At 43.1% G+C, this 12,473-nt stretch overlaps 1 protein-coding gene across 1 annotated transcript; it reads right to left on the reverse strand.

Annotated features, from left to right (window-relative positions):
* Positions 1 to 461: 461 nt before the first annotated feature.
* Positions 462 to 11,794, reverse strand: LOC144284535 (uncharacterized). Its single transcript, XM_077849141.1, is given in 7 exon segments — positions 462 to 697; positions 700 to 2,660; positions 5,274 to 5,366; positions 5,986 to 6,112; positions 7,890 to 7,944; positions 10,646 to 10,696; positions 11,634 to 11,794. Coding segments are annotated over 5 exon segments (2,277 nt in total). The 5' UTR covers positions 7,905 to 7,944; positions 10,646 to 10,696; positions 11,634 to 11,794; the 3' UTR covers positions 462 to 616.
* Positions 11,795 to 12,473: the final 679 nt, after the last annotated feature.

A 12,473-nucleotide genomic window follows, 5' to 3' on the forward strand; every position in this document is an offset into this window, starting at 1 on the left:
CCCTGAATTAATTTTACTAAGGCCACATTTAGGTTACCAGTTCTGAATACAATTTTTTTATGAAATTCCAGAGGTGATCTCAACACTATTTTCAAGTCTACATTTTCCTTACTTATTAACAAATATTGAGCACTTCCCAAGTACCTGGCAATGTTAAGACTATGTAGGTTCAGAACAAGTCTCTGCATTTATGGAGCTTACATTCTAATGGGCATTCTAGTATGTCCATTATATTTTTATATAAGGCCTGATAAAACTCATACTTTCCAAAGCCTCTCCCCTGAGTAGTATTTAATAAAGGTCAAAGTTCAAACTGGACCTTACTATGCCACTTACAAGTGTTCTCTGCTGTGTGGCCTCCTATTGGGATATGTTAACCTGTGGCTCAAACACTGACTTTCATGAAACAAAAGATTTTTCCTTTTGAACTTCATGTTGGAAGAATTCACATGACACTTGAGTTTTCTTTAAAAAAAATCATTTTATAGAACTATTTTCCTGTGTGGACTCTATGATGTTCTTACCACTCCTGTTACTTTTATAGGATTTATCACCAGCATGGATTCTGTGATGAATGGTAAGATTTGATCGCCAGCTGAAGCTCTTACCACATGTCTCACACTTGTAAGGTTTCTCTCCTGTGTGAACTCTCTGATGAGATTGTAGCTGTGAAGAGCGACTGAAGACCTTCCCACACACGTCACACTTGTATGGTTTCTCTCCAGTGTGGACACTCTGATGAAGCTGAAGACTCGAGGCCTGACTGAAGTGCTTACCACACTCCCCACACTTGTAGGGTTTCTCTCCTGTGTGGACCCTCTGATGCATGTCAAGATTCAAGCTCCACTTGAAGCCCTTCCCGCACTCCTCACATTTGTACGGCTTTTCTCCTGTGTGGACTTTTTGATGGGCTTGAAGGTGTGAACTGCGACCAAAGCTCTTCCCACACTCTTCACATTTGAATGGTTTCTCTCCACTGTGGACTCTCTGATGGGCCAGAAGATTTGAGGCCTGCCTGAATACTTTCCCACACTCCTCACAATTATATGGTTTCTCTCCTGTGTGGATTCTGCAATGAATTTTGAGATCTGCTCGACGACTGAATCCCTTTCCACACTCTTCACATTTGTATGGCTTCTCACCAGTGTGGATCAGCTGGTGAATCTGAAGTCGGGAACTCTGATTGAAGCCCTGCCCACACTCCTCACACTTGTAAGGTTTCTCTATGCTGTGCGCCTTCAGATGGATTTGAAGATATGAACTCTGACTGAAGCCCTTCCCACATACCTCACATTTATAGGGTTTCTCCCCTGTGTGGACTACTAGATGAACTTGATAATGGGAGTTCCTCCTGAAGCTCTTCCCACACTCATCGCATTTGTATGGTTTCTCTCCTGTGTGGACTCTCTGATGTGCCTGAAGATTTGAACTCAGAGTAAAGCCTTTACCACACACATTACATATGTAGGATTTCTCTCCAGTATGAACACCCTGATGGGCCTGAAGACTTGAAGGTCGACTAAAGCCTTTACCACACTCCTCACATTTGTACGGTTTTTCTCCTGTGTGTACCCTCTGGTGAATGTATAGATTTGAGCTACAAATGAAGCCCTTCCCACATTCTTCACATTTATATGGTTTCTCTCCTGTATGGACTCTCTGGTGGGACTGAAGATGTGAATTCCGACTGAAGCTTTTACCACATGCATCACATCTGAATGGTTTCTCCCCAGTGTGGACCCTCTGATGGTCCTGAAGATGAGAGGCTTGACTGAAGGCCCTCCCACATTCCTCACAATTATAAGGTTTCTCTCCTGTGTGGACTTTGCAATGAACAGTAAGTGCTGATCTACGAACAAAGCCTTTCCCACACTCCTCACATTTGAAAGGCTTCTCTACAGTGTGGACTTTCTGATGGGTTTGTAGAAGTGAGCTCTGACTGAATTCCTCACCACACTCACCACACTTATGGCCTTTCTCTCCCATGTGAACTCTCTGATGAATACGAAGAACTGAGCTATAACGGAAGCCTTTTCCACACTCACTACACATATGGGACTTTGCTTTTGAGTGTAACTGCTGATGAAGATCAAAGGTGGAGAGATCACTGAAGGTTTTTTCACATTCATTACACTGGTAAGGTTTTTGTCTCATGTGGATCATACTCTCCTGGTCTAATGCTGAAACCTTCATGCTGCCTTTCTGACAATCATCATGGCTGTAAGATTTGTCACTTCTGTGTATCCCATGATCAAGGTGATGTGAAATCCAACTGACAACATCAATATTCTGTTTACACCGACACAGCTTATTTTTCATGGAAATCTGCTGATATCTATTCCGGTAACTCTGTGATTCAGTCAAAGTTTTCCTCCATGAGTCCTGGACTCTCAAAATTGCAAAGTCTGAGTTTTCAGTACGATTAGGACCATCCACTTTACAATTTAGCCCACAGTTCTCCTCCTCAGAAATCTGAATAGAGAGTTCTGCCCCAAGCTGGCAGGGGGAATCACCTTGTTTGTGAAACTCAGAACTATTTATCATGGAGTTTTGACATCTGGTTAGGTCATTTGCAATGTGTTGCCAGATTTGCCAGCAGGACAGCTCTTCATGTGGTCCTTTGTCTTGAAAATTCCTCAGCTCATCCTGATTGTTTCCTCCTATAGGGACAGAATTCAGAGATGTGGACAACCAAAAACTTTGTTCAAAGAGTCAAGATTTCACACTTAGGACACAGTATGAGAATTTAATGAACCTCAGGATGATTCAGCTTCTTTTCCACCACATGTGAAATACTCTGGCTTAAATACTGATAGAAACCAAGAGGTAGGGCAGCCCCAGTGGCGCAGCGGTTTAGCGCTGCCTGCAGCCCAGGGCGTGATCCTGGAGACCCAGGATCGAGTCCCACATCGGGCTCTCTGCATGGAGCTTGCTTCTCCCTCTGCCTGTGTGTGTCTGCGCCTCTCTCTCTGTGTCTCTATGAATAAATAAAAACCTTTAAAAAAAAAAAAAGAAACCAAGAGGTAGTCCATTAAACTCCCAACCACAGAGCATTAATGAAATCCATCTGAAACAAAATTAGTGCCATCTGACATACCATTTTAAGTCATTTTTCAAAAATCATGTCTTTCCTACCACAGTACAAAATCAGTAAGGACAAGAATTTTGCAGTGTTGACACCTTTTCAGCTTTTAACATGCCTAGCAGTTAGTAGGTGCTCAAAAAGTGCATGCATAGATGAAACCCAGTGTGATGTCTGAGAATATCTAGAATTCTAAATCCCAGTTTAAGTGTAAACAAATCAGAGTAGCAAAAGTGTTTGCAAGTAAGGTATCTGAACTAGGACAAGGACGGGAGAATACAGTTTGCTAAAGAAGCCAAAAGGTTGCATCAGAGGCAGCAGTACACCAAGGGGGTATTGATGAGAAAATTAAGGGTGCTAAAGAAATAAAAGCATGAAGACCTGTGTACTAGATCCTTCTGAGGGTTTTGTAAGGTCTAAATATCCTCAACTCCCCAATAGGAGTCAAATTTAGAAGCCAGGGAAGAATGCTGTCTCTTTGAAAATAGTGTGGAAAATTTTGGGATATAGATATACAGGCCGTCAACAAGAATGACTTTCAAAGTGAAGAATGCAGTTTATTAGTGAGCTGGGAAATAAATTCCATAGCTTATAATATTTAGAAGAAACAGACTAGAAACTAATGATTAGTGAATCATTACAAGCAGTAAAGCTGTCATTATATGAAATGCCTTCAAAAGTCGTATATTTGAATCTATACACAAACACAATGCCTGAAGTAACAATGTAAATTATACATGTGGATTTTGTAAGAAGCAAATGGGATGCAGGTGGGCAAATCTTTTAAGGGAAAGGCTAACTCACAAGCTGGCTATTTTCTGAGACCTTTTCATTCCCTGACAGAGGTATGGAAACTGAATTTCTTCTCTTCTCTGAGGGAGCTGCCTAATAAAAGGGGACAGAAGAATCCACAATCAAAAAAAATTTCCTCCCCAAATGAATATGCTCTGCTACTAATGGAAAGCCACAGGGGAAGAATGGTGTTCATTTTGGTTATAAAAACAATGCCAGGGGATCCTTGGGTGGCTCAGAGGTTTGGCGCCTGCCTTTGGCCCAGGGCGCAATCCTGGAGTCCCGGGATAGAGTCCCACGTCAGGCTCCCTGCATGGAGCCTGCTTCTCCTTCTGCCTGTGTCTCTGCCTCTCTCTCTCTCTGTCTATCATGAATAAATAATAAAAATAAAATCTTAAAAAAAAAAAAAAAAAAAAAAAACATTGCCAGAGGTTCTATACTGGTCTCTGGATGAGCTGGTATAGACCAACTTGTACAGAAAGGCGAACACACACACACACACACACACACACACACACACACCACAGGCATTTGAGAAACTAGAATTAGGTTAGAAATTCATTTAAAGACAAAAAATATTTTGCAATATCCTTTATTCACATCGATCTGTTCACTACCTATTAGTTATTTCTGTGGAGGGTAGGTTTTCCTATACATAAACTCATTCATGTTTACTCAACAAATATTTACAGAGCCCCTGCCATGAATGTACCAGGACTATTCTAAGCACTGAGGACAGTGAACAAGAAACAAAACAGACAAAACTCCCCCATTCATGAAGATTACACTCCAGTGAGGGGAGTATGATAATAAACAAATGAACAAAAATATGTTTGAGGTGAAGATCAGTGCTTTGACACAAAATAAGGCAGGGAGGGCACAGAAAGGCAAGAGAACAGCATTTTCAACAGGGTGGTCAGATCCCTCATGAGAGTAGAACTGAGTGACCTGAAAGAAGTAAAGAAGAGGCCTGGAAGGTTAAAGGCAAGAGTATTCCAGGCAGAGAGAACAGGTGAAAGGCTCTGAGGCAGAAGCTTCCTTTGAAGGTCTGAGAAACGGCAGGAAGGACAATGTAGGCAGAAAAGACATAGCAAGAGGGAGGACAGATGTACTGACAAGCAGTGGGGGATGAACAGCAGACCACAGAGGACTATCTAGTAGCTGCTTTAAGTGGTTTTTACTGTAAGTAAAAGAAGTCATGAGAGACTTTTGAACAGAAGATTAACATAATCTTACATAAGGAAGAGACCGTAGGAGAAGGGTGGGAGCACCAAAGACTGTTGCAACAATCCAGGAAAGAGGTCTGGCAACCTGGGACATAAGTGACAGCACACAGGTGGCGAGAAACTGAACAAATGGGACAGGTAACTGTGACAACTCACAGCTGCTTGGTTCTTACCCACATTTCTCTCTATCTGGGTTGTTGTCTTCATCAGCCAAAGCTTCTCTTCTCTTTCTATTTGCCATTTATCTCGTTTAAAGGGTTGATGTCCTGAGAACATGGAAAGTCAGGAGTTAAAATTAACATGCTAGAACTAAAATTTACCGGAGACTGGAGTTCCAACTGCACATTCAAGCTATCAGAAGAATGTTTTTCAAACTTTTTTTTAATCACGACCCACTGAAGAAATAGCATTTACTTCCATCACCCAACTACATACAGAGAGATATGTATTACCAAAACAAAGTCTGAATGACCTATTTCTAGCCCACGTCTGTTTTCCCTAAATCTCCTCCCACTGGCCCTCACACACTCGTGCAATCAGCCAGTTTTTCTACAATGTGTCCTAAGAAGCTCTGATATTCTTTACCCTTATTTCATTCAAAATTGCTCAGAAAACTCAATACATCAGTTTTATAATTCACTAATGCAATAGTAATGAAATCTAAAATCGAATAGACAAGGTATAGCAGTATACTATCCATTTATATAGTCTTTTACAGAACCCAAATGAAAAAGACCTGAAAAAGCCTGTTCAGAAAGACCAGAAGTATCCTGTGTCTTATAGGATTGCAAAAGTCCAATCCCCAAACTCAGGGATCCATTTCAGGAGCCCCAAAGCCTTAAACCCCAAGCTCACAAAGATCCTCCAGAGGAAGGATGTCCTCACCCACAGAGACTAGGTTCCTGAAGTTTTCTAACATGACATCCTGGTACAGCTTTCTCTGTGCAGAGTCCAGCAGTCCCAGCTCCTCCTCTGTGAAGGCCACAGCCACATCGTTGAATGTCACCGCCTCCTACAACAAACACATATAACTTCAATCTTATGCACCAATGTCTACTGTGAGAGGTGGGAAAGATGGGTGGGAAGGAGCTCTGGCCCCTGAGCGATCTGTAGATTTCCCAGCCCTTCTCTCCTGCCGATGCCACACCCCGATTTTCCTCAGCCTCATCAAAAGTGCTGCTGTGGAGGGGCACCTGGCTGGCTCAGTGGTTGAGCATTTGCCTTTGGCTTAGGTCCTGATCCTGGAGTCCTGGGACTGAGTCCCACATCAGGCTCCCCAGGGGGAGCCTGCTTCTCCCTCTGCCTGTGTCTGCCTCTCTATGTCACTCATGAAAAATAAATAACATCTTAAAAAAAAAGTGCTGCTATGGAAAAGAAAGCTCTATTTACCTCACCCTCTTAGTAAGCACAGTAATAAGCAAACTCCCTAGAATTCTAACAGCTGCATCCTAAACTAAAAAGGTTTTACTTGTAATAACATTGCCAATTACCCCAGAAACATTTAACAGTTTAGTCCCAGCATTGTTTGACAGCATCTGCCTTCCCACTAAGGTGGAAACCAGGTGAGGAGGAGCGTTCTGTGTGGAAACAAACCAAAAGGGCATGCCAGGTCCCTGAATGAAAAATTATCCCTCTTCCTGTATCTGTCTTCACTTGAATACCATACTCTGCCTCCCGATCTCTGGTGTTCTGTGTCAATTTAAGCAGATGTCTTTTTCACAACCCCTTGTCTTTATATTTCAAATGAAGATAAAACCAAGCACTTCTTCATAAAATTCCTCTGAAGCGTCAATGCAGTGAGTGACAAGTCCTTTAGTACCACTGGATTTTTTAAACTAAGGTTACATATTACTTTAAAAAAAAAACACTAAGAAGAAAGAACCAGTAAATAAAATACACATAGGGTTTGTGACTCAGGCATGGGAAAGACAGAATCTAGCTCATATAATTAGGAAGATCCTAACAATATCTTTTCTTGTGAAGCTGAAGTCTGATCTTGACGGACTGTGCCATATTTAAATATCCTACTAAAAAACATCCAATGCACCAGATATACAACCTGCCTCTTCAATTGTGAATACCTGGTATATTAAGAACAATAAAGGGCAGTAATTTTCAGAACTGTTTTTAAGAAATAGGTTAAATCAGGAAAACTATCACTGTAGTGTTCCTAACACAGTAAAAATCCTAAACTAAATGTCTATGAGAATAGTTTAAAAAAATAGGTATATACATTTGAAAAGAATATGGCACAGTGATGAAAACTGTTATATCAGAATGGGGCACCTGGCCTGCTCAGTGAGTTAAACACGTGACTCTTGATCTTGGGAATAGTAAGTTTGAGCACATGCTGGGTGTATAGATTACCTAATACAAAACAAATAAATAAAATCTTTTTAAAAAGTGCTGCGTAGTATTAAATGAAAAAAAAATTTAAGTTGTATGTTATGGGGTTGGGGGATTGACAAAGTAGGTGAAAGGGAAAAAAAGTACAAACTCCCAGTTATAAAATAAGTCACAGGGATGAAAAGTACAGCACAGAAATATAATAAATAATATTACAGGGATCCCTGGGTGGCGCAGCGGTTTGGCGCCTGCCTTTGGCCCAGGGCGTGATCCTGGAGACCCGGGATCGAGTCCCATGTCGGGCTCCCGGTGCATGGAGCCTGCTTCTCCCTCTGCCTGTGTCTCTGCCTCTCTCTCTCTCTCTCTCTCTGTGTGTGTGACTATCATAAATAAATTTTAAAAAAATTTAAAAAAAAATAGCATGAAAGGCAAACCCTACTCACCTTGAACATGCTCATATTCTTTCCTTCCAGGGAAACAGAATCCTAGAGAGACAGACTGGGAAAAGGAGAAAGAAGTCAATGGAAACTGGTCAAGGACATCATTAACCTATAGGATGGCTCCTTGTGAATTAGGAAAGGTACCCATTCCTTGGGATGGTACAGGTGAACGTGGCCCCATGAGCAGAACGCAGCCAGTATACCAGATATCCCCTGATCCCTTTTAGTAGTAGCTCAAGAAACAACGTGCCTGACCACATAAACAGCCCTATCCCATTGCATCTGTAGCTTCTGGGGTAGCAATTTTTATTTTGGGTAGGGTATAAACTGAGACAACATCCCTAAGAGTGGGCTTTGGAATCAACACATGTGGGGTGAAATCCTGACTAGGCTATTCACTAGCAGTGTCATCTTGGGCAGATGACTAACACCACTCTGCCTCAGTTCTGTCATTTGCAAGTGGGGGAGAATAACTGTATCAATCTCATGGGACCGCTGTAAGGTAGAAAGCTCTCAGAGCACTACCTATCACAGTTTCTTATTTCTTTGCAACTGCAGTAATATACTCCGCAGAATCACATTCTATAGTTTGAAATTACCTCTATAAATGTGATTTCTACCAGAATATTGTTAAAATACATGGAGTTCACAGGTTGTTCCTCTGTCATATGAAGAGTCTCAGTAACTTCTCAAAATCTCTGGTTGTCTTCCTACTAATGGAAAGAAGGCATCCTGTGAAGCTTCTTTTTAAGCAGGAAGTACACTTTTGACAGGTATGCATGGAGATAAAGAAAACTAATAGGGACACCCAGGTGGCTCAGTGGTTGAACGTCTGCCTTTGGCTCAGGTCGTGATCCCGGAGTCCTGGGATTGAGTCCTACATCAGGTTCCCCACAGGGAGCATGCTTCTCCCTCTGCCTATGTCTCTGCCTCCCTCTCTGTGTCTCTCATGAATAAATAAAATCTTTAAAAAAAAAAAAAACTAGGGGATCCCTGGGTGGCGCAGCGGTTTGGCGCCTGCCTTTGGCCCAGGGCGCGATCCTGGAGACCCGGGATCGAATCCCACGTCGGGCTCCCGGTGCATGGAGCCTGCTTCTCCCTCTGCCTATGTCTCTGCCTCTCTCTCTCTGTGTGACTATCATAAATAAATAAAAATTTAAAAAAATATATTAAAAAAAAACGAATAAAACCCAAGATTCTGCAACAGCAAAAAAAAATAGGTTGACAATCCATACCTAATTTAAATAAAAAAGACAGGCATCTGAGCTGTAAACATGCTATTATAAATAAAGGAATGTATAAGAAATAAACAGATGAGACAAGAAGGCAAACCAAAAAACATTTCTAAAGGGTTAGAAAATCATCAATGGTGCTAAAAATACCGCAAAAGTTTGGGAAGAAATAAGATAGTTACATAGTCTCAAAATACAAACTGCAAAAGGAAAAATAGGGACCTTACCCAAGAAAACAAAGTTGAAACCAGCAATTGGGGCAATTCCACAAACTGACACGTTCTTCCCCTGCAATGAGATCGCCCTTACCCCTTACTTCTGTGTCATCCCTGCTTCTAATGCACAGCCTAAACCTATCATGAACAAATGTCAGATAAACCAAAAAAAGAGAGGCATTCTACAAAATAATTTGCCAATATTCTTCACGAATACCATAAGCTAAATAAATAAAGTCTGAGGAATCATTCTATTCTTTTGTTTGGTTTGAAGTAATCTTTACATCCAATGGGAGCTCAAACTCAAGATCTGAAGATCAAGAGTCGCATGCTCTACCAACTAAGCCAGCAAAAGGCCCCTGGATGATTCTAGATTAAAGGAGAATAATGAAATAAAAACCAAATTTGATGCCTATCACAGGACTGAACCCTGAACTACAAAGAGAAAACTGCTCTCAATGGGGGAAACTGGGAAAACTGAATATGAACTGTGTATTAGATAACAGCGTGTTGTCAATGTCATTAATTCCATTTGGATCAGTCTCTAGCTTGCCCTCAAATGGTTCAGCACAAAAATAAAAACAAATGATAAGGCTGTGAAAGAGACCCAAAAAATGGCTCTGGAAGCTAGTAGCAGCAACCGCTAGAAATTAGTGTTTCCCACTGATCAGTGAGAATGACAGGGCCACTCAGTGATTGTGATGAACAAGAAAAGGACAAGACACTCCATAACAAAGGGACAAAGACATTTATGATAATAATTTAAAAAAAACAAAAACAAGAATTATTCCCCCCCAACATGAGTGACTACTTTATTAATAAGTGACAACTGAAGTTTCATTTTGTTTCTCCCACCCGCTAGCTAAAAATTATTACAATATTCAGAAATCAAGTTGCTTCTGCTTCTCGACAGCATGCAAACCAGGATAAACCCTCACTGCTGGGGTGCCAGGGTGGCTCAGTCAGTTAAGCATCAGACTCTTGGTTTCCATTTGGGTCATGGGATCCAGACCTGACTAATAAGGCTCTGAACTCAGCGGGGAGTCTGCTTGAGATTCTTCCTCTGTTCCTGCCCCTCCCCGGCTCCTGCTCTCTCTTTAAAATAAATAAAATAAACCTTAAAAAACAAAAACAAAAAGCCAGCAGTACCACTTAACAGAGTCACTGTGACAGAAATGTGTTCATTTGTGTAAAGTGTTTAGAACAGAACTCAGCACCCCAGGCTCAGTTATAATCATTACCCAAGTGTGTGTCCCACACATTCTCCCATTTATGCGACTATCTCAGCAGAAGAATGCCAACTCCTACTCACATGGAGCTCTGCTGCCTCCCCCGCTGTGTGGGGCTTCTTGAGAAGTCAGGGCTGGGGAAGGAAAGGAGGTTGTGAAAAATCAGGATTGTGTTTCCATTCTTGGTAAATCACGTTCCCCAGTACTACCAGCTAGAAGCAACCTCCCCTTATCCGAAAACAAAACAACAACAACAAAAAGCTAAAGGGGTCACCTGGGTGGCTCAGTGGCTGAGCGTCTGCTTTTGGCTCAGGTCATGATCCTGGGGTCCTGGGATTGAGACCTGCATCGGGCTCCCCGCTGAGAGCCTGCTCCCCTGTCTGTCTCTCTGCCTCTGTGTGTGTGTTTCTTTCTTTTTTTAAAAGAGATTTTATTTATTTATTCATGAGAGACACAGAGAGAGAGGCAGAGACACAGGCAGAGGGAGAAGCAGGCTCCATGCAGGGAGCCTGACGTGGGACTCGATCCCAGGTCTCTAGGATCAGGCCCTGGGCCGAAGGCGGCACTAAACCGCTGAGCCACCCAGGGATCCCTCTGTGTGTTGTTTCTAATGAATAAGTAAAATCTTAAAAAAAAAAAAAAAAAAAAAAAAGGCAGGTGTCCAGGACAATCCAGCTTCCTGGGCTCACAGAACCTAACTGAGAAACGGGCGCTTCTTGAATAACTGCAGTAGTATTAGTAGCGACCAGCCTCCTGCCAGGCAGTTTTAAGGGTTTTGCTCGTACCATCTCGCTTCTTTCCTCACAACACTCTACTAGAACGGTACTACTTTCAATTGCCTTTTACACAAAACAAACCAAGACACAGAGGGACCAAGGAACTCAACCAACACGATGCCGTACGAGGACCGCTAGCTCGCAGGCGGGGGGCCAGGGCAGGGGTACAGAGAGCCCGGGAGATCCCCAAACCCGGAGACGACAAGGGGAGCCCCATCCGCCCATCCGGGGCTCGTCCCCAACGCTAAGAAGCTCCGCCCAGGGGAACGCAAATCGCCTCCCTCGGCCAACAAACCTCTGTTTTTAGCCGCTCCTCCTCTTTCTCCCCAAATGAAAGTCTCGTGGCTGCGGGCCCCAGGTGCGTTTCAGGCGAAGTTTGAATGGCAGGCCTGAGACACCATAATCAGGGAAAAGATGGCTGCTACGGCGTCCTCCTGGGGCGGAAGTGCCTGCGATCAGCCGGCACTACTGGACTACACTTCCCAGAATTCCCGAGCACTGCCGTCTTGAATGGAAGTACCTGCGACTACTCAGGGTTCCAGGACTACACTTCCCAGAATCCCGCGGGGGCGGTAAACTTTTACCGCCCAGCCTCCCGGAAGCCGAGGGGTGTGAGACTACAAGGACCTCTGGAGGCTCAGGTTGCAGACTGTCTCGGGGGCGGGGGATAGGTAATGGCACCAGCCTCCCTACTGTATCCTTCAGCAACTGAAGTCGTGCCCCTTTTGCGGAAATGCCTGACTACTCTAAGCCCCTGGGTTTCACTTCCTGGAATCCCCGAGAAAGTCTGGCCAGATGTCTTGCCATTCTAGCACGTCGGCCTTAGAAGAGCGTAGATTCTGTTCATCGAAAGGCTGAGAAGCTGAGTAGCACTTTAGATATGCTCGGGGAGCTAAACAACTTAAATCTGTCGCCTACCACAGAGACTTCCTGGTAAACCCCAAAGACCTTCACCAAAGGAAGAAGAGCAAAATGAGACTGGGCCTTCTCGGCAGGAACAAAACACAAACGTTAAAGCACCTCAATCCCTGAAATCGCGTGAAAGTGAATTGCTGGCATCTTCCCATCCTTGCAGAAGCAAGTGAAAATCCTTTGCAAAGAAAGATGTCAGTCCTCATCCAGGGCCTCAAGTTAT

The sequence above is a fragment of the Canis aureus genome, chromosome 1 (genome assembly GCF_053574225.1).
Source record: "Canis aureus isolate CA01 chromosome 1, VMU_Caureus_v.1.0, whole genome shotgun sequence".
In the NCBI taxonomy this organism is placed as follows: Eukaryota; Metazoa; Chordata; class Mammalia; order Carnivora; family Canidae; genus Canis; species Canis aureus.